The sequence below is a fragment of the Leuresthes tenuis genome, unplaced genomic scaffold (genome assembly GCF_036924035.1).
Source record: "Leuresthes tenuis unplaced genomic scaffold, fLeuTen1.0.hap1 SCAF_15, whole genome shotgun sequence".
Classification (NCBI taxonomy): Eukaryota; Metazoa; Chordata; class Actinopteri; order Atheriniformes; family Atherinopsidae; genus Leuresthes; species Leuresthes tenuis.
In genome coordinates, this window is record NW_027325369.1 from 19,694,950 (window position 1) to 19,715,103 (window position 20,154).

Below are 20,154 nucleotides of genomic sequence, written 5' to 3' on the forward strand. Positions count from 1 at the left end.
TGCCTCCAGTATTGATAGACATTTAACATACAAAATGAGTACTTGAGTTAGAATAATCTAACAAATTTCTGCTGGTAATGCTGAAGTTTTGCTGTGGAAGTTTGCAGGACTTTTATGCTGTATGTGTATATTTCTTATACTTTCACTTCATTTCAAGTACTGCCCTTTAAAACACTGCACGCAGGCATTAACTCTAATATAATCTGTGAAAAAGCAGTTTACTGATTATGTTATATTTTGAGCTTTATAAAACAATTAATACCCAACAAGACACAAAAAATGAAAAGCTGATAAATTTTTTACTATGAACATCACTGAAGTCCACTTTGCAAAAAGAGTTACTGTCCTCAGTTAGGAGTAATTATTCCCTAAAGGAGCCTGTTTTGAAATACTGACTCATATATGTGCAAGCAATACAAATTTATAGACGTATTCTATGTTCATGTCAGCATTTTATAGAGAATGGAAAGGTAAGGAGAAAACAACTTAACAACCATATTGATCCTACTAGTGATAGCAAAGTCTCATAGCTTACTTTAATTGCTATTTAGGTGAAACATTTGGTCAATAATGCTGCTTTAATCACACTTGAGTAGATTCCCATGCAGGAGTCAGATCTGTAAGCACCAAATGCAGCTGAGGAAAAGAGTCACACCAGTAAAAAAAAAAAAAAAACACGACATCAATGCCGCCACATGCTGCTAACTGATTGTAAAGGTTTATGTGATGTTAACAGTGTCGCAAAACAGTGCAAATGACTTTTTTTTTCAATTCATACAGGGGGTTTCAAGAGCATCACAGAAGATTTTATTTGCAACATGACTCACAGGAATTTCTCAGATGTGATAATTTTTCTTGTCAACATTTAATATTGCTTATCTTGTTAACTGATCAACAATATACTTGGACAGAAACACAGACGTTGGATTTATCTACAACCTACAAAACAGCAAAATAATAGAGTAAGCAAATCACATTTTGTCAGGCTTCCTGGTCTGTAAGTAGCAATTGCTACTTCGCTTGGACAAACATGAGCTCAAATCTGTTTACACTTCGGCTTTAGCGCTTTTTTCCTTTGAACGGGTTGGAAAAAAGCCACAGCTCTTTACAGTACTGTGTTGCTCTTACTGGAGCAGCACTCAGCATGTAGAGAGTTCAGAAACTTAACAGGCCTGATCGGACAATCAGTGTTCCAGGGATTTAACTGATAATGAAATGTCAAAAATTGTGAAATCCCTTTCCGGTGGCTGCAACACTCTTGAATTAATTAAAAATGGATGTGTGAGCAATATATTCATAAATTCTACTGGTGTGCAAAAGATTTTTGATAAACACGTGAAGCTGCATTGAAGTCATTATCCTCCAGTATCATTATTATCATATACAACATGAACGCCACTGAATAAGACTCACAAACTGAAGGATAGAGACTTAACCAGAAAACATGACTCTTGATGGAACAGATGAGAAACTGGGCATCATTTCAAGTCAAGTGCCAGCAGTTAGGAAGAACTGCATTCATTTAGGCAACCTGCATCTTTAACAGGTTCAAGATTAAAAAATTTAGATCTCACCTCCCAAACCACTTTTTGTCAGTTTTGAGGAGATACAGAGTTCAAGCAGTGGTACAGGAATAAGACTGCAGCATTCAAGTCCACAATCTTTATGCAATACAGAGCTCCATTGCATGCATCCTGACCAGTCATAGAAAGACTCAGAAATGACAAAGTAATGATCTGCCACCCTGCCTCCAATAACAAGAACTTGGAGGTACCTCTTGAATATATGGACAGTATAACCTCCTTAAAGAGCATTGGAGGCTGTGGTTGCTGCATCAGTTTGAAATACTATTGACAATAACCAAGTCCCTAAAAATTAGAAAAAAAACTCAAATGCAGTTGCATAATAATTCCACACACAAATAGTTTCCCAATAATTTGCATTTCATTTTCCTTCATCTCTACAGTCTAACATTCAGGACTTTAATTTGTTTAAACTTTTTCTTGAAGTTAACAGTTGAATTTAATTTCACTTTAGAGTGCTGTTAATTTGCAATATACTTTGCAGGATGATACCTTTAAGGGTTATAAAATTGAACAGCAGGAAGCTGTTTATGTAATGCAGTGTTGTATTAGCCAAGAGAAGAAGTATGCAGCTTGACAAGTGAAAGTTGTTTTTTTTTTCTGGACCCTTGCAGGGATATCTGAAGTGTGCATGTTAATAGAACTGAGTTACCTCCGCCTCCATACCACACCACCATCCTTCTTTCACTCAACACCCCCTACAGACACAGCACACATGGCTCTCTCCTGTTCTCTTTTTAACTCAGGTCTGGATTTTTCCTCCCTGCTCAACCTCTCTGTCACACTGGCTCTGCACTGGCACAGAAACGACTTGTGATCCAAAGACCTCTCCTGCTCTCTTCACTTATATAAATGCCACACACTGCTTGAGCCCTAAATCGTATTTATAGACTGACAGAGATGGTACAGTCCCATTATGTAACAGAGAAAGGGAGACAGCGACATCCACGAAAAGAATACTTTTTTTTCCCCATACCTGGCAGTCTTGCTTAAGGACAGGTACAATCATTCATATACAAAGTAAACACTGAGCTGTGTTCCTTTATGTTATAAAGTGCACACCTTCTGCTGTTGTCTGCTGTCTAGTGACCCTGCAACAAAGCTTTAAGGACATTACTTTATTGCTCAACCACCTGTGAAAGCTTTTCCTTGACAGATCAGCGTAAAGAGATTTATTCTTTGTAAAATCTTTGAAAAACTGCTGCAGAGGGCATATGACATAATGTCATTACTTATTCAACAAAAACTACGCCAAAATGCAGACACAGCAGTGGAAGAACCAAGTACACCCCATGATTCAAGAGCTTAAAGACCCATCTTTGGCAGGAATAACTTGAAATAATTGTTTACTTTAGCATGTTGTCAGTTTCCCACATCATCGCGGAGGAATTTTTCTCCAGTCTTCTTTACAACGTTGCTACAATAAAGGGAGGTTTGCATTCATTCATTTATGCACAGCTTTCTTAATGTCCCACCAAAGCACTTTATTAAGTTGATGTCATTCACTGTCATGGACTTTATATTTAACATGCTAACTGAGGTTGGTAGAGTCTGAGATGTAGCTCTCAGATTTTTGAGCATTGCACATCCACTGCTGAGAAGATTGGTGACTGTCTTGAATGTTTTCCACATGTGAATAATCTTTCTCATTGAGGAATGATAAACTGCAAATTGTTTGGAAATGGCCTCGCTACCCTTCCCAGTTGCTTCTGTAAGATTATTGCTGATGTCTTTCCTTCTTTGCATTGTGTTAATACGCACCTAAATGCTGCAAACCAACAAACTCCTGCTTACACAGAGGTAGACACACTCACTGATGATCAGTTAATCAAGTGCATTTGATCAGCAGAACCTTGCTGTTACCCTCTAAAGTCTTATGAAAAGCAGTGAGGATCTAATTCATTTTTCACAATCTGTTTTCCCATTGTAGCTTAGTTTTTGTTAAATAGATAGTGACATAGTGTAACATGTCATGCTTTGTTATTTATCTGATGTTGTATTTATATGTATAAATTATAATACCCAAAAGGAACCACATTCTTTTTTATTATGCCCTAATAAAACTTTAGAATTGAAAGTGGGTGTATTTTTCACATTACTGTACAGTTACTGTAATTCACAGACATTTTAAAGAGCCCTGGGATCTGAGATTGTCTGTGTGTTTCTCCTCAAGGCACCACATCCATGACATAACTGTTGGCCCTCCAGGCACTTTCAATGAAATAGTAATGTCTTTTGTGCAGCTATCAATTCAGTACCATCTGTGGCCTGTCAAGTCAGCATCAGATTGGTGTTCCTTCTACTTGTGGACCCTCTGTACTTTTCCTCCACCTTCAACATGTTTTTGGAGCAGAAATACCAGGGGAAGGAGTCAGACCAACTTTCTTATTCTCTGTGTTGTTTTGACAGAAAGGAAAAGAGAAAAGACAGGAAATCTTTGACAAATGTTGTCTGACTTCTCTTAAGCATCTGCTTTTATCAGGGTGGAAACCGTATCTAAGCTGTACAGCTCTTCCTACAGATTTGGTTTTAAAAGAAAATTTTTAAGTTATCAAAAGACTGCTTTCTGGTGCAGTATCACATGTTAAGTGAAATTAAAGTTAAATGACTGACAGGTGAAACAACGGAAGCACTAGTGAAACATGCACACAAATCAAAGGTATTGTTCGGAAAAGTGAAAGCCTACCAGTCTGCACCAGTTGGTCTGAAGGACATAAACAAAAGCCTAGAATAGAATAGACGGTTATTTGTCACTGTATAGATACACAAAGTAAAATACAATGAAATTAAAGTGCCAAAAAGATAAAGTGCATCTAAAAACAATGAAATTAGAATTTATCTATGTATGTGTTATATAATTAATATAATTAATTGTGATCTATTGGATATTTCAGTGAAAGCTTAGTGTGTTAACCTGCTAATGGGATTGGAGAAGAGGCACAGAAAGAAGAATGTGCACATTAGTAAATATCTGTATTAGTATCAGAAGGAAATGCTGTGCAGTTTATAATCCATTAGATTTATCCTCCGGCTTTATTTATCGTTAGATAATGATTTCTAGACATTGGATAATAACTACATGTTTTGTGGAATACTACACATTGTAAAAGACTGAGCCAATGCTCTCCAATCTGTTATGCTTCTGGTATCCTCACAATTCAGTTTATGAGCTGTGGACAACTACCAAAAGGTACAAGTAATGTTTCCCCCTTAAAGTTCTCATGTGGTTTATTTTCAAAAAGTAATTTGAAGGTGCCAGATGAAATGAGTCCAAAGATTTAAAACAGTCCTTTAACTTTATAACTTATTCTACATTCTGCTAATAACACTTAGATGGATGGATAGAATATACTGGTATATTCCTACAGTAAAGGGAAAATCCATACTCTGAAGACTGCAAATATGACTCTAATACATACAACAGGAGCTTTATCTGCTTTGTGGTGCAACAGTCACAATCAACAGATCAGCAAAGCCGTTGGGATTCATTCTCTCAAGATCATGTTCAATGTTCATTTCATTTCATCATGTGACTACTGACAGCAGTAAATTCTTTTTTCACAACCACATTGGGTTCAGGACTCATTGGAGACAAGTTTTCATAGAAACTTGCTCTAATTGACATGACATACTGTCTGCAAGAGGAGACTTTATTAGGGAGAAACAGCAGTAAACAAAGAAGAGGCACTTAATATCTGTGTTGTGGAGGCAGAACCTGGTTAGCTCTTGCCAGGAAGAAAAGAGCAATAGTGACTGAAATTCACACAAGAAACAGCAATAAATACGAGATATGAATACAAAGCATATACACAGTTACAGGCACAGTTGAATTGAGCTACGGATGCAGCTTAACTGTGCCATCAAATATGTATGTAGCTAAATGCACTGCACAGACATTGTCTTTAAGTTACTTGAAAGGTGAGTTTGTCAGATGACACCGTGATTATGAAATCAGGATTTTTATTGGAGCAGAGTGACAGTCTAGTAATAATTTAAGCAACCCCAAGTTTATGTAAAGTTTAATTGGGGGGGTATTTCAATCACTAGTTCTGCTGTTTCTAACCCCTGAAAGAAGAAACAGAAAAATATATGAATGAGAGCAGCTTTATTGGGAATTTGGCTGTATTGATTTACACTTATACTAAAATGTTTTTACTAAAATATGCTAAAAGATGGTTCTTAGGAGCATATACAATGCACATAGGCCCATTTGAGTATAGCTGAGTATATGCAGAGACTAACATGTTCACGTGGATTTTAAAAGACTAGATTTTTGTCAGACTAACACAGTTTTGGTTTTTTTTCTAGTGTCAAGTTATACGTTATAAGTTATACGCAAAGAGAATCTTAACCCTAACCCCATTTGGCTGAAAAATGTAAAAAAAAGAAAAAAACACATCAAAACATCTCTAATGAGCTCATATTCCATGGAGGACATTCAAGACCACTGTGACCCCCTCGAGCAGTGGTTGACCAACAAAGAACCCAAAAAGAAAGGAATGTGATAGTCTAATGAGGTCATTTGTAACTGGAGTAATTTCTAAGCAACTAAAAGTCTTTGTCACATTTCTTAACGTTAATGTTCATGACTTCTACACAACAGTAGTGTGGTTGCCAAAAATTACTGTCTGCCTGTAATTTGCAAAAGGAAGTTAAAAGAACTTAAAAAAAGTTTGATTGAATTAAAACTGTATCACTTGATAAGAATCTTATCTCATTTATGAAACATGGTGGTGATGGTGTCATGGTTTGAATCTCCATCTGTAAAAGTTCAAATCCTGACCTTAAATGACTTCTTAAGTCTTATGAAACTATCCAAAGCAACCAGGATGTTGGTCATTTTTAGCACAGGTTCAATTCCATCAATCACTTGTTATAAGGTATCATTCTCTAATTTACGATAGAAACACAACAGAAAATCTTCCTGCAGTTTTTTAATCAAAGTCTGACCTGGCGATAAGAAAAAGGAGATTTACTGTATTCAGAATTCTCTAAGTGCCTCTTACAAAGAACCAGAGGTTTTTCAGTTTGGCCTTGCAGTTGTAGAGCCATTACTGACTGATTATGGATATTTTTAAGGTAGAAGTTCCAAAGAAAACCCAAAGGCTTAAGGGATTAGCTGGGTTATTTTTTTCATCTACTGAGACAAGGAGAAAACTTAATTACTGAAAATACTTCAGTATAAAAATACTAGTGCCCAATTAGATAGATACTGCATGAATATTTAGTTCATACAATCAAACAATGAACTTACATGACTCAATTTGATGTGTTAGGATGCTAACAAACAAGCCTGGTATAATGCAAAGATTGATTGCTGGGAGTTTCTCTCCAAATCAAGCCTCTTACCTAGTGGGTAATTAGGAAATGAGCAGATGTTGGTATTGAGCGCTTTGAGAACCTGAGAGAGGCAGTAATTGTTTTCTGTTGATTACACGGCCTATTGATAGGAAAATGGGTCACTGCCACAGTGACCACAGACTTGGCTGAGATGACTTTCCAGCATGCCTTCCAGAACCCAGGAGAGTGTGGGGAAGTGAGTGGATTGTTCGAGCAAAGTCAACATGAATAGAGTGACGACATCTAAAAATGCATCGCCAACTTGGGTCAGAATGGGGGTATTTTTGTTGTCTTAAGTTGACCCCATGTAACTTTCGAATACATTACAATACACTATGTTGTGATGACTATATTTAGCGTTGATAATAGTGTTTTTTCTGCTGTATAACACTTTTTCTACTTTTGGAACTATAGACTAAAATGGTCTCACTTTAATTGCTGCTGATTTACTTTTTTTTTAACACTGATCTTGATTTCGTTGTCCTTCAAGGCTCAGGTGCTGAATTAGATCAAATCTTTAAATCAAATGATTGCATTTTTTCTGTTACATAACTAAAAAAGACAAGTACAATAATGTACCCTTTGGCATTGTATCCAGTTTCCCTTATGTTTCTACTATTTATGAACCTTCATTCTGGAGAAAATGTGGTGAGAGTTACAACTTCTCCAGTCAAGGAGCCTCTGTATTGATGGAACCGGTTTGTGGAAGAAACTGTCTGATTTGCTTTCCTTGAATGCTAGCTCCCTCTGCTGGTTGTAATCCTGTTTTAACATGAATGAAATCAAGATGCAGACCAGGAGCCCCTCTTACAGTGGTCCGTCGGGGAAATAAATTAGGTGTGTCAGTAATGCGTGGGAGTAAGAGGTTTACAGGAGAGAGAAAAAAAAAAAGACATCTTCCAGAGGTCATAGCTTCCTCTCTGTGACGTACTTTCACTATCAACACAAAAGCAAAAAGCCTTAATTTACATGAACTAATCTTGCAGATTAAGAGGGATAGCTCAAAGATAAATAAAGATGCCCCTCCTTTAATATACAGTTCAACTCCTTTTGGCTGTGTAGACTGTTGCCCCAACAACCTTGTCAGACTTACAACATCCCTCTGTCTCAGCTCTGATTGTGTGTTCAGTCGATTACGTTTGTGCAGTGACTCAATGAACCTTTTATCTGACCGCAGAGGAGACAACTGAGCTTTCTCACTCTTTTAGGAGATCCTTAGCGAGCTCTGTCAGTAATTACAGTGCAGCTTAAACATCTGTGCAAACATATAAAATTACAAAACCCAATAACACAAAAACATGATATTAGTTTTGGATTGCCTTGGAAAAAATCTTTGTCTATATAACTGTGGCATATCAGAATAATACTGGCATTATTTAATTTTGCATTAATTACATTTTTACAATTACAATTACATTTTCTACACTTTTCTGTGTCTTCTTGGATTACTTTAATACAGATTCTGGTGTGTAGATTGAACATTTTTTTATATTATAAGGGAGACTTTTTTTTTCTTTAAATTTGTCCTTTTAGGGAATACTTGACATTCTTTTTGTGTAAAATTATTCAAAAGTTGTATAAATGAACACAGTCAAGAAAAAGGTTAAATTAGTCTTTAACAGTACAGTACATGTTTGTGTGCAGATCGTTTTGACCTCTTGTTTTTCTACCTGGTGGGGTATGAGGCCAAGGAATGTGTATCAGTGGGTAGCTCGCTTTTTAAATACTCTCCAGGGACATGTTTTTACAGACATCTGGCAGATTTTTTGCACTCAAACATGAACACAATTTCTTTATTTGTCACACCGCAAATGATGCTGTTGAGTCATAATAATCTAATTACTCACATATGCTGTCCGGCTGTTGGGTGGGAAGAAAAGATGCTTGCATCCACCACAACTCTGAACAATTATCAGAGTTTGAGATGAGCGTAATACATAAAGCCATGCAGAATGTACAACCAGTTTCATAGATACTTGAGCCAACCTTTGGGCTCTTTTGTCTATGTTTGAGAAGAGTCCTTGAATCTGGGAGAAGTCAGAAAAACCACAGCAATGCAGCAAGCTGGGCCATGGCTTCCATCTTGCGGCGGATCCTCCCCCTCGTCTGGAAGCTGTTGAGGTTTTCTCCAGATGTGGCCGCCACATCTCTTTAATGATGCACTGGTGCAGGGAGGGGGGTTGGAAAATAACACAAACAAGAGTCCTGGAAAGGCAGCGTTGGCAAAATGACTCCACTTTTACATTATTGTTATTGTCTTGAAATAAGCAGATTTTAACTGGATTTACGACTTTTATTGAGTAAGATTTGCACTTTAGAACTATGAAATTATTGCACAATCGGGGGGGAGGGCTCAGTTTTGCAGTTTTTCCTCTGTATTTTTGGGCTGCATCACTTAAGTGGAGAGGGAGTGTTGGAAGGGATATGATGAGGATGCCACATAGGCTCTTTGCGTAGTTCAAACATAGCTAAGTAACTTAAACTGAAAAAGTCTAGTTTATATTCTACAGCTGGTTTATGTTTCCTGCTCCTAGCTTTCAGCTTTCAGTCATACTTCAGTTACATGCTTTCCAGAAATTCGACAGTAAAGCAGGAAATTCCTCAATGAGACATCTACAGCCAAACATTTTTTTTTTTACATTCACAGTTTGGAAAATACCATTTGCTTGAACAACAGGTGTCTTTGACTTGGTCATCCTCCAGAGGGAACAGGTTGCACAGCTGTCTGGCACAGACAGACCCATATTATACATGCGCACACGAGCTGGAAAAGAGAAAGAGAAAAGAGGCACTTAATGAAAGATCGCAAACAACTTTTTTTTACTCCTGTTCTGTTGGACAGCTTTGTCTCTGAGGTGCTCCTGCCGTGTCCTTTGTATGTGCAAGTGGACCAGACAAAAGCTTATTGAGGAATCTCTGGGAAGCTCAAGCTGTTGGAAAGGAATGCCCCATCTCCTGTGGCCCAGTGCTCAAGTCTTAATCTGTCACTTGGGGCCATGAAGCATTGGGCTGGCAGGAACTCACTCACTCTGGCCCTCACTCACCTCAATAAAATCTATTAGCTGAACAGAGAGGGACAATAAGTAGGTCGTGTTGCTGATGTGATTCATATGAATTAAACTAATTGCCCCCATTTAGCCTTTTCATGTTCATACTATGCCCTTTTGTAATTTATTTTTCCGTCACGGGAATGGCAGAATATTTAGAAGGAAAAAAAGGACTTTTTAATTTTTTTCTTTAAAATAGGTTGGTTGAACAATGAGGAAAAACATCCAGAGGCAAAGATCGTGAAGTAAAAGTGGAATTGAATTTTTGTACAAATATAATGGAAACTCAAAGGGTGTGTGTTCCTTTCTATAAGAAGGCGGGGTTTTCTCCCCGGGGTCCTGAGCCAAACTGTGTTATGTAAGGGATACACAGTTTCTCCTACTGATGGGAGTTACTCGAAAGTTTAGACTGCGGGTCGTTCTGTGGACACGTGGGGACGTTTTCAGTAATGCGTCTGCAGATCAGGAGTGAAACGTTTTGACAACTGGCCGCAAGAACTACTTTTTAGCCAAATATGTGTTTTAAAATTGTCAGCCTAACTGAGATCCGACCGTAGACACTGCCAAGGATCAAGACTTTGTTGGTTGATAATCAATTCTGGGGGGATTTGAACGCCTGAAGATGAACATGGGGACAGGACTTTGCATTTAAGCAGCCAGACGCACGGACATGGGCACTGGTACAAGCAGAGGGAAGAAAGTCGCACCTGTGCGCGTTAGCGAGGTGAGCGTGACAAAAACAGGGTGCGATATCGCTACACACAAGCAGGACAATTCAGGTCAGTTCAAGCCTCTCGAGAATCACACAATTTTGCGCAACAGTGCGCGACCGGACTGCCACCGCGAGGGGCACGACTCTCCCTTGTCAAGGGAAGACGATGACGTTGATGGAGAACTGGACACAGTTCTCGAAGATTATGGGAATCGTGAGAGAGCATCCGTTGAGAAAACTCCTCAAAAAAGGTCTTTCGTCAAATCCAGAAAGTACGGATTGTGTCACTTCAACAGAGAGGACACGGAGGACGACGTCAGCTCTGCTCCGTCTGGAAGAGCCGAAGAGCCACGTGTCCCACGCGGCGTGACAAAGGATGTAAACAAGAGGAGTAATCCTGCCTTCACGCGCTTGAAACAACACACACCGGCATTCACAAAACAGCACAACGTAAGATATAGACATACTAATGGATTGGATCAGTTCATCTGGTTGCTTATTAAGCATTTAATTATGTTAATTGAAGAAAATAATTATGAACCAGCTCATTTTGAAATAACTGTTGGTCTGATTTATTGTTCGGTGAGGGAAACAAATTGCATCCTTTATTCACTCTGTTTTTCTCAGCCCTCCTCGCAGAGCTGTTTGGCGAAAGGAACTTCGTTTGAAACTGTTCCCACGTCAGAAAAACAACCGTAAGTAGACAACTCTCATACATAAGTCATTTCCGAGCTCAGTGGAGTAAAAACGGAGCATGGCCATATCAAATTCTCCTTAAGGGATCGAAATACTAGCCTATTGTTGCCTGTGTGGATCAGATTTGTCAGAGAGCTGCTGGTAAGGCGGAAACAAATAAGTGACTGTTGTTCTAAGACTGGGAGGAGACATGCCAGTCTTATGACACTCACAAAAAAACATGAATATGTCTCTAAACTGACATCACTGCAAATTGAAATATGATGTGTTAGACTGCTTTTCTGTTTTTTAGCAGCTTTGGTTAACATGTTTCTCCACTCTCCACAGGACTTGTGGCAGCTGCCAAAGCGCCTCTCTTAACATGCCAGCGATGCTATATGATGGATCAGAGGAAGAGCTGATGGACACAATTGAGAGAGAGTTTAGTTGACCTTAAGCTGAAAATACTGCAGCTAAAATACCCTTCCAGTCTTGCAGGGGACATTTTTCAAGAGGGGAAACAAGGCTCTTTTGACAAAATTCTTGTTTCCAGGGATCGCTCCATGATCTGTATTTTCAGTTTGGTTGCCCATATATAGATTCCTATTGATTGGATTCAACAAGTCAGTCCTGGCCACTGCAATTATCCAAGTGTTATTTAACGACACAGAGCGCTGTAACTGCTGCCATATAACACAAACTTGAACAGATGCCAGGAGGTTGTCCTTGTGTTGGCCTGGGGTGTTAACAGACAGATGCCTCTGTGGTTTGTTATCTGCAACAGTAGGGTGTCATGTCATCCAATCATTCCTGCTAGGCTCCCTCTGAGCAAGCCCCATTGCATGCATTGTTCTCACTTGTCTCTTAATAAGTAAATGAGATACCCAATATATTTCTGGCTGCTTAGACTCAACAGTTTAGCATATTTATGCTGTGAAGGTCCATTAAGTGTTTTTGGCAAGGCTTTATGTAAAACATAAACACAGGTCCAGCACAGAACTGGACTAATAGTTGTCAGATGTGGCAACCGTGCAAAGGTATGAGAGGGAAATGTTTAGTCAAGGTTTCCTTCCTTAGCTCAGTCTCTGCCCTTTTCCAGGCTTATGAAAAGGAATGTGGCTCCAGAGAGACTTTCAGTCAGGCTACATTTGGTCCAGCTGCATTTCTGCTGACACCTTTCAGCCATTTTTAAACATGAAAAGGCTGCTGCCACTTAGTGGTGGGACAAAAGAGTTGTGTGAATGGACTAAGAGTGGACATGTGAGCACTGCGTGCGTGAAAAAAGATGCCGATTGGAAAGCAGAGGCAGATTCTTTCTATTTTTTTGTGCCACAAATTAAAAAAATATTCCAAACAAGAAGCACATATGTGTGATTAATTCTGCTATTACAACACTGCTTTATTCACTAGTCCCACAATGGTCCTGTAGTCAACACCAAGCAAAAACTTTTCAACAGCTTATTTAATCATCAAAGTCATCACAGAGACACGTGATGATTGTTTTGGCAGGCTGACTATACAAAATAAAAAGGTATGTTTGTAAAACAACCAAATAAAACACCATAAAATATTCAGCATATATAAATTCTTAAAATGATATGTTAAACCCTCAAAGTAAAAAATACACAATAAAGCATTCTCATTCGCCCTTTCGATCTACTTTAACTAATATTTTGCTTATTTGAGGGCCTGTAGAAAGATATTCTCCTCTCCAGTGCCTTCAGAAGTTTGGGAGGTAGAAGAGGAAGCTGATTTCTGAGCCTCTCTGAGTTTCTTGCATTCTTTGCAATGTAGTCCTCACAAATCCTGTCAGGAGAAAAAAACAAACAAAAAAAGCTTCTGTCAGACGGCATCTCTGTTTTTGGGAGAGAAATTTCCATTTTAAGTAACTTGACTTACAAAGTTAATAAGCTTGTGAACAGCAGTTATTTTGACTTGTGACAGCAGAAGAAGCACAGATTAGCTGGATTGGATTGGACAAAGCTGTCATTAATGGCATTCATTTAGAATACCATTAATGACAGCTTTGACCCAGAAAGCAGCACACACATCACCAGAGCTCTGCAAATGCTATGCAGCCATTACAGGTGTTCATTTCACCTGTGCTTGACAACTCTTGGTGTCTGCTGTGTGAAATGACTCGTATTAGCTTTCTGCTGTTCTTTCACATAAGAATCCTGTTTTGAGATCACTCCACCTACCTAAACAGAGGATATGGCTGCATCTGGAAAACAAGTGCTTCATTGCAGTGACCCTGAAAAGAAAGGAGGGTCAAATCATAAGTAAACTGAGATCTGTTGAGGGCTTTGAATTATTCACAAGATGAAATGTTCACCACATAACTCTTTCTTAAAAAGAAAATTTAAAAAAACATGAAGCCCCTATTACAACTAAAGAAAAGTTTTTTTTTAATGGGGAAATTAAAGACAAATACTTTAAATTATTGGTTCTTAGTGGAAAAATCTGATTGAAAATAATGCTTTCAGGTGAAAGAGTAAATATTCTAAGTGTAGGGTTATTAAGTGTTCAGTGCTGTTTTGAATGTGATGATTTAACTTCCTACTTTTACATCTGCCTCCCAAATCTATCTGGCTCTCCACAAATGTCTTCCTAAAAAGATCAACGTTGGTCATTTCTGTATAAAACATAACAAAGAATCCAACTTTTGTTGCAAAATAGTGAAAACTAGAGTTAACTGAAAATTTTCTTCAAATCAAACATCCTCTTTGCAGGTTGTTCTTAATTTGACTGGAGAAAAACATTCTGCAACAGGTAAATTAATTGCAAATTGTCCTTAGGGTTTTTCATTTGAAATCCAAAATGAGATGCAGCTTAGAAAGTTTGGAAAAGTAATTGAATTTTGCTCAGAGAGCCAAACTTGAAAAACTGATAACTAGGAAAGGTGTTTGGAGTAGAGCTCGAGGACTTCTCTAAGCCTAATGAACTTCATCGGCACTTTTACATGAGATTTTTCTCATTTTCAGTAGTGTCCCTGGGATACTTACAGTGTCAACGAGGAGGATGTAGTCACAACTTCCCCCGAACACAATCACATCAGAGTCTTTGTTTGCGCATGCTGTGTGCCACAACCTTAAGGCAGGGGGGAAACCGTATCATTCAACATACGTTCACAACTTGCTGTAACACTTAAAAAGTCTTGTTCGGAGTTATAAATGTAAAACATTAGCTGACACCTTGGCTTATTCTTAAAGGGATGCTCAAACTCGTTCCATTTCTTTGTTTCAGTGTCAAACAACCAGCCATCACCTAATGAGAAAAATACACATTGCTGAAAAGACAACAAATATGGGACATAAATATATGTATAAAGATAAACAAGAGGGCACATTTTCTTACTCATTGGTTTGCAGTCTACACTGAGACCTCCAAACAGGAACATGGTGGTGTCTGACACTGCGGAGAGCGTATGCCATGACCTGCCCACTGGAGCGGTGGATGATGGGACTCTGGCAAGTATGTTTAGAATAACATCATTAATGACAAACCTAGCAATAACGTGACAACTCTTACTGTTGCAGATCATTTTAAGCGCGTTATATGCAAGATGCTGTCTGATGGGAAAATGCTGTACGTAAGCTGGCAGCATGTGTTTACATACATTTCTGACCACGTCCACGATTCAAGGTCTAGACAATGAATGTCACTTGTCCTGGTTTCCTGCATTTAGAAAAGAGCACAAGTAACGTATGGCTGTCCTTGATCAATATATCAGCGCACACTGACACGGGAATGCCACAGCAGGCCTCTCACCATGACTCTGCCTCCACAAATGTATCCTCTGCATTTGAGTGTGGCGCTGGAGTGAGCGGCCCTCGGAGCTGGAGCACGACCCTGCAAACAAAAACTGCCAAGTTGTAACACCAGATTTCTTTATCATCTATCAAATATAGCAGTATATCTCAGTATCAGAAATTGAAGTACGGTGTAAACGTTTCCCTTAGTGTGAAAGTATGACTTATTTCTCTCTATAGTCTCTATGTTTGGGTCCCTCTGATGTTTGGCACTTACACGAGTTTGTGGTTCACTCCAACTGACTTGCATGGGGTCAAACACATGAACTTCATTGTTCCATCCCCAAAACATGTCCTCCACCTAAGAACAAGAAGAATACACACAGTTATGAAACTATTCTAATGATGAAGAAGCACTCAAAATGCTCTTTTTCGAACAGTTTTTTTCCCAATTTTGTCCCAACTTCTTGTTGAAATGTTTTGCAACGTAATCTTATCAGAAAACTAAATAAAACAACATAAGAAAAGGTGACACATAACCTCTAAACTTCATGCCAAATCTGCATTGCTTGATTTAAACAAAAAGCATTACCCATGATGTTTCATCTAAAATGAAGCTTCTGTTCCTGCTGTTAATATCCGCCAGCAGTTTGTGGCCATATCCTCCAAAGTAGATGAGCCTGAAGAGTATCAAACCGCAGTCACACTAATTAATATCACGCAAGCAAAGATTATAGATTCATAAGAAGTGGACGCAAAGAGTTTGCTCTTATTTCCATTTCACTTCATATTTAGGTACTCTTAAGAGTAAAAAGAGTAAAAAAAAAATTTTAAAATACACCAAACATGAAAACAAAACTGAATCAATCAAAAACTGACACTTTAACTGTTACCATGAAGTCAGTGTTGAATCCTCCAAATCCAAATCGACTGGACATATAACAAAACAAATCATATTATATCACGTACCTTCCATTATAAACCCAGCAAGACAGTTTGTCTCGGGGTGAAGGAGCAGAGCCAAACTCTTGTGTAATCTTCCTCCACATATATTTACCGTCTGTCAGGTCAACACAGTACATCTGTTCAAATTCAAAAAGAATCATCTTGTCAAGTTGAAAGTGTTCAGCTGATGATTTAACGATCCATTTATCATTATATGAAAAGGGAAAATGTTTTATAAGAAGAAAATTAACCTAGCATGATTTTGGCAACTTTGTTAGTATGTGCACGCTATTCTATTTCTGTAACAAAGAGTGTAAACAACCATAATTCAGATGGAACAAACAGTAGGACAGTAAGACAAGAAATGTCCACCTGATTGGTCTGTCCGTTGTCATCACAGCCTCCAAATATGTACATGTGCCCATTCAAGGAGCAGCCGCAGGTCCCTGACATAGAGGGTGGGACTTCCCCAGTCATGTGAAACACCTCCCTTAAGAAAACGAAGAAGAAGAAAGGTGAATAAACAGCAGTCTCTTCTTTTCACCAACAGACAACAGACAGCAGACAGCTCAAGGAAAGAACTTGTCAATTCAAACCCAACAGGAATTTTCTACACTTGAGTTTTCTTACCATATACCAGTTTCCAGGTCATATACCCAGATTTCATCACTAGGAAGGAAAACTTCTTCCTCAGCGACTGACTATTAAGATACATTTTAAAAAAAGAAAGAAAAAAGCCAATCACAAATACATAAACAGGCCTGGAGTAGTACATCCAAAGTAATCAGTCAAAATGTAAATATATCAACAATATAGATGATAATATAAGGATGAATGCATGTGTATTACCATCCTCTGTGCCAGCTTCATTTTACAGACTTTGGCCGTTACCAGTGGTATGAATAAAACTGCTAAGGTAATTTTACAAGTGCACTACTGGAAGATGTAAGTATTGTCAAATCGTAGTGTTTGAATATCTAACATGGGAGGTTTCAGATAACACATATATTAAAAAAAAATTTAAAAGACATAAAACCGCATTCATAATTAGATTATTGATGTATCACTACACTGACATGTGAGCAGAATGTATATGCATGTGTTTAACAAGGGGTTTAGTTCAGCCACTTTGTAGTGTTAATCCTTCCCTAATGATTCAGTCGTGATCATATCTAAGTGTACTGATGTAATCTCATATTCTCATCTGTAAAAAATAATTCAGTTTTACACATTTAACAAAATGTTTTTCTATCATTAATATGGCATACAGTTCATTCATGCATGTCTGTCAGTTAGATGGTATGTTTTTTACACTACAGTATGCATCCCCTTCTTCACATTTGAATTAAATATCTGTCATTTTAATGGAAATGACGGCCGTAAAATGAATTTGTAATGAAACATTACACTGACTTCAAGCCTAACAATAATTAACGTCAGGGGGTAATATTATATATTCCCCCTACTGTGCATGGCGCAGAGCTTTTCCCTTACATAACGCGTTTTGTAACATGTTTGGTGGCATTTTTCTCACCATGTAACCTCCCCACACATACAGCAGGTTATCCACCACCACGGCCGTGTGTCCGCTCCGCTCCCGGGCCACCAGCTCCGAGCGGTGCCTCTCAAGCGCGGAATCCATCTCTGTCACCTATAAATAGAAAGAGGGGACGCGCCTTTTGAACAGAAATGATGAAAATGTACCAGGAAATGTCAGCTGAGGTTCGACTTTTACTGTGAAAGCTGTCAAAAGAGATGCGGGCAGAGACCCGCCACAAGACAGAGGACTAAACCCTCAATGCATTTTCCATCAGTCTGAGATCAAATGTAGATCATCAAACGGCGCCCTGTACAAAAGTGGTTGTCTGCGAGTCCTTAGAGCTAACTGCACTTAATGCTGAAGGCAAATTAAATAGGCTAACTGAATCCACAATAACTAATAAATGATTAACGGAAAATATATTTTTCAACATACCCGCAAACTACAGTAGACTTCCAATCGCGGTGTTCCTCTTCGTCATGCTGTCAAATGAATGCCAAAGCTTTTGCTCCCTGATCGCATACACAGCAAGTTTGTCGACGGCGCTATCAGCTGTGTAAACACCACACGAAAATAAAACCCAACTTCCGGTCCGCCTCTTTCAACATAAATCTCGCGTTCAACGATGGCTACTCTAAATAGTTAATTATTTCGAAATCAAAGACGTTTTGAAACACATCGCCGTTTGAATAATAGGCACAAATTAAACAGCTTAACGTTTGCTATAAAATGATATCTTTAAACGCTTTTAATCTCACTCTAGAAAGGATGCTTTTTTATAATCAATATTACCTTATTTAGTCTTGACTTATACATAAAAACTGTGTTAAAATGTACTCATGCGTTATTTAACTGGATTGGATAGGTTGATTATTTGGTTAATTAACTTAGTTGTATATAAGTGGATATGCTGCTATTATGAATGTGTCAGGTGAGTAAATAAAGAAATACACCTTTTTGTCCATCTGATATGAGTCATGGATACTGTGTGTTTATCCATTATGGTAGAGCCCTGTGACTGGGTTCAAGTTGAATTATGCAACAGTTACAGTCACTTGTGTTTGTGAGTTACAATGAGATTTTGTTTCCAGAAATGTTCCTCTAATCACAGCTGAGTACATGCTGAAATCTTTGACTACCCTTGAGCTCTTCATTCCATAACAGTATTGCGTATCCAGAAATGTGGTGTTTCTTTTCTATTGCCTTTTTGGGCCACATTTCCCACGGGAATAACTAAGTTGAATGATTTTATTCATGCAGACTTTCCTGACCTATGCCTTTACATTTACCCAGCTTATATTCAATAAAAAAAAATGTTTAAAAGCCCCGGCTTAAAAAGATGCGAGAAACAGGTGCTACATTTGAGCTTTTACTGGGAGAGGTCTTGTTGGTTCCCTATATCTGCAGTGATAAGGTGAATGTATCAACCTTTTCAAACCTGATGGGCATCTGCACCTCTTTTAATAACTCTGACTTATCTGTTATCTGAAAAATTTGCAGTCATTTAGTCATATCTTCCATTTTTACTTAAGCTGAAGGTGAAACTTTTGATGAGCCAACTACCGTGGTGGTGGATTTTTTAGTTTCTCGCCTGACATTTGATGTCATCTCTGAACTGTGTATCAATAACAGAGACACAATAATGCTTTGAATATTGCAACAAGAAAATGCAAGAAATAGTTAAGCTTGTTTAAGAGAGCAAATCCGTAGCCGGTCAAAATATTGATTGTCACAAATGTAACTTATCTTTCTTTATACATCCAGCATTTTAATTTGTCTAAAGGTGAAGAAGCAAAACTAATCTGGTATTCTATCTTCTTCCAAGTGTATTTACTGTCTGCCTGGTCTCTCTCTTCAAAGTCAAACAAAGATAATTCCTTTACTTAAACTGTTCTTGGCCTAAGCCGTGTCTTTTTGTCTTTGTTTACTTGTAGAGGCTTGATTTGAATAAAAATAAAAGCTCTAGAATATGAAATTTGTGGATTACAGACTGCCTCCAAACATGTGTCCAATCAGAAAACACCCGTAGGACTCCTTCATGCTAGCTGGGACTTTGTACGTTATCTTGAACCATCTTCTTCAGAGAAAGAAAAAAAAAGATCTACTGACGCTGATACAGCATTCAATAACATGGTTTGTAATTCTAAATACTTTATAGAACCAAGAAAATCTGTCCAGTCGCCTTACTTTTAGGCACCTACGAGAATTGACAACTGACAGTGTTCACATATTCATCTGCTTAAGAGATGCTGAAGACAGTGACAACCCAACATAGCTTTGTCAGGGAAGTTATGTTTTAGCAGTAGTTAATGACTATATGTAGAATAATGTGTTTCACAAGTATATGATTTCCTTAATACAGTTCTTCTCAATTACTAAAGCTCTTTTTATTAAACAGACCTATCAATCGGTAAACCGTCATCGCATGAAACATCCAGCTATATCTGATTTGTACAAACATAGTAACTCTGTCAAAAACATTTTAGTCTTGTTAAAAAACTATTTACTTTGTAAGTTTCATCAAAATGAAAATCATTTTGTCATTAAGAGATGTTTAAAT

General features: G+C 38.1%; 2 protein-coding genes across 2 annotated transcripts; one reads left to right on the forward strand and one right to left on the reverse strand.

Moving 5' to 3' along the window:
• The first annotated feature begins 10,420 nt into the window (after positions 1 to 10,420).
• LOC140270449 (uncharacterized) lies at positions 10,421 to 12,722 on the forward strand. The gene is made up of 3 exons (XM_072365592.1): positions 10,421 to 11,132; positions 11,310 to 11,377; positions 11,706 to 12,722. The coding sequence occupies exons 1-3, from the start codon at positions 10,641 to 10,643 to the stop codon at positions 11,806 to 11,808; spliced, it is 663 nt and encodes a 220-aa protein (XP_072221693.1). The 5' UTR covers positions 10,421 to 10,640; the 3' UTR covers positions 11,809 to 12,722.
• On the reverse strand, positions 12,710 to 18,166 carry LOC140270448 (kelch domain-containing protein 1-like). The gene is made up of 14 exons (XM_072365591.1): positions 18,030 to 18,166; positions 17,589 to 17,705; positions 16,685 to 16,755; positions 16,427 to 16,544; positions 16,079 to 16,191; positions 15,702 to 15,789; positions 15,387 to 15,470; positions 15,129 to 15,209; positions 14,977 to 15,035; positions 14,715 to 14,824; positions 14,552 to 14,624; positions 14,363 to 14,447; positions 13,559 to 13,611; positions 12,710 to 13,163 (listed from the first exon to the last, which is right to left on the reverse strand). The coding sequence occupies exons 2-14, from the start codon at positions 17,694 to 17,696 to the stop codon at positions 13,019 to 13,021; spliced, it is 1,188 nt and encodes a 395-aa protein (XP_072221692.1). The 5' UTR covers positions 17,697 to 17,705; positions 18,030 to 18,166; the 3' UTR covers positions 12,710 to 13,018.
• Between the last annotated feature and the right edge of the window lie 1,988 nt (positions 18,167 to 20,154).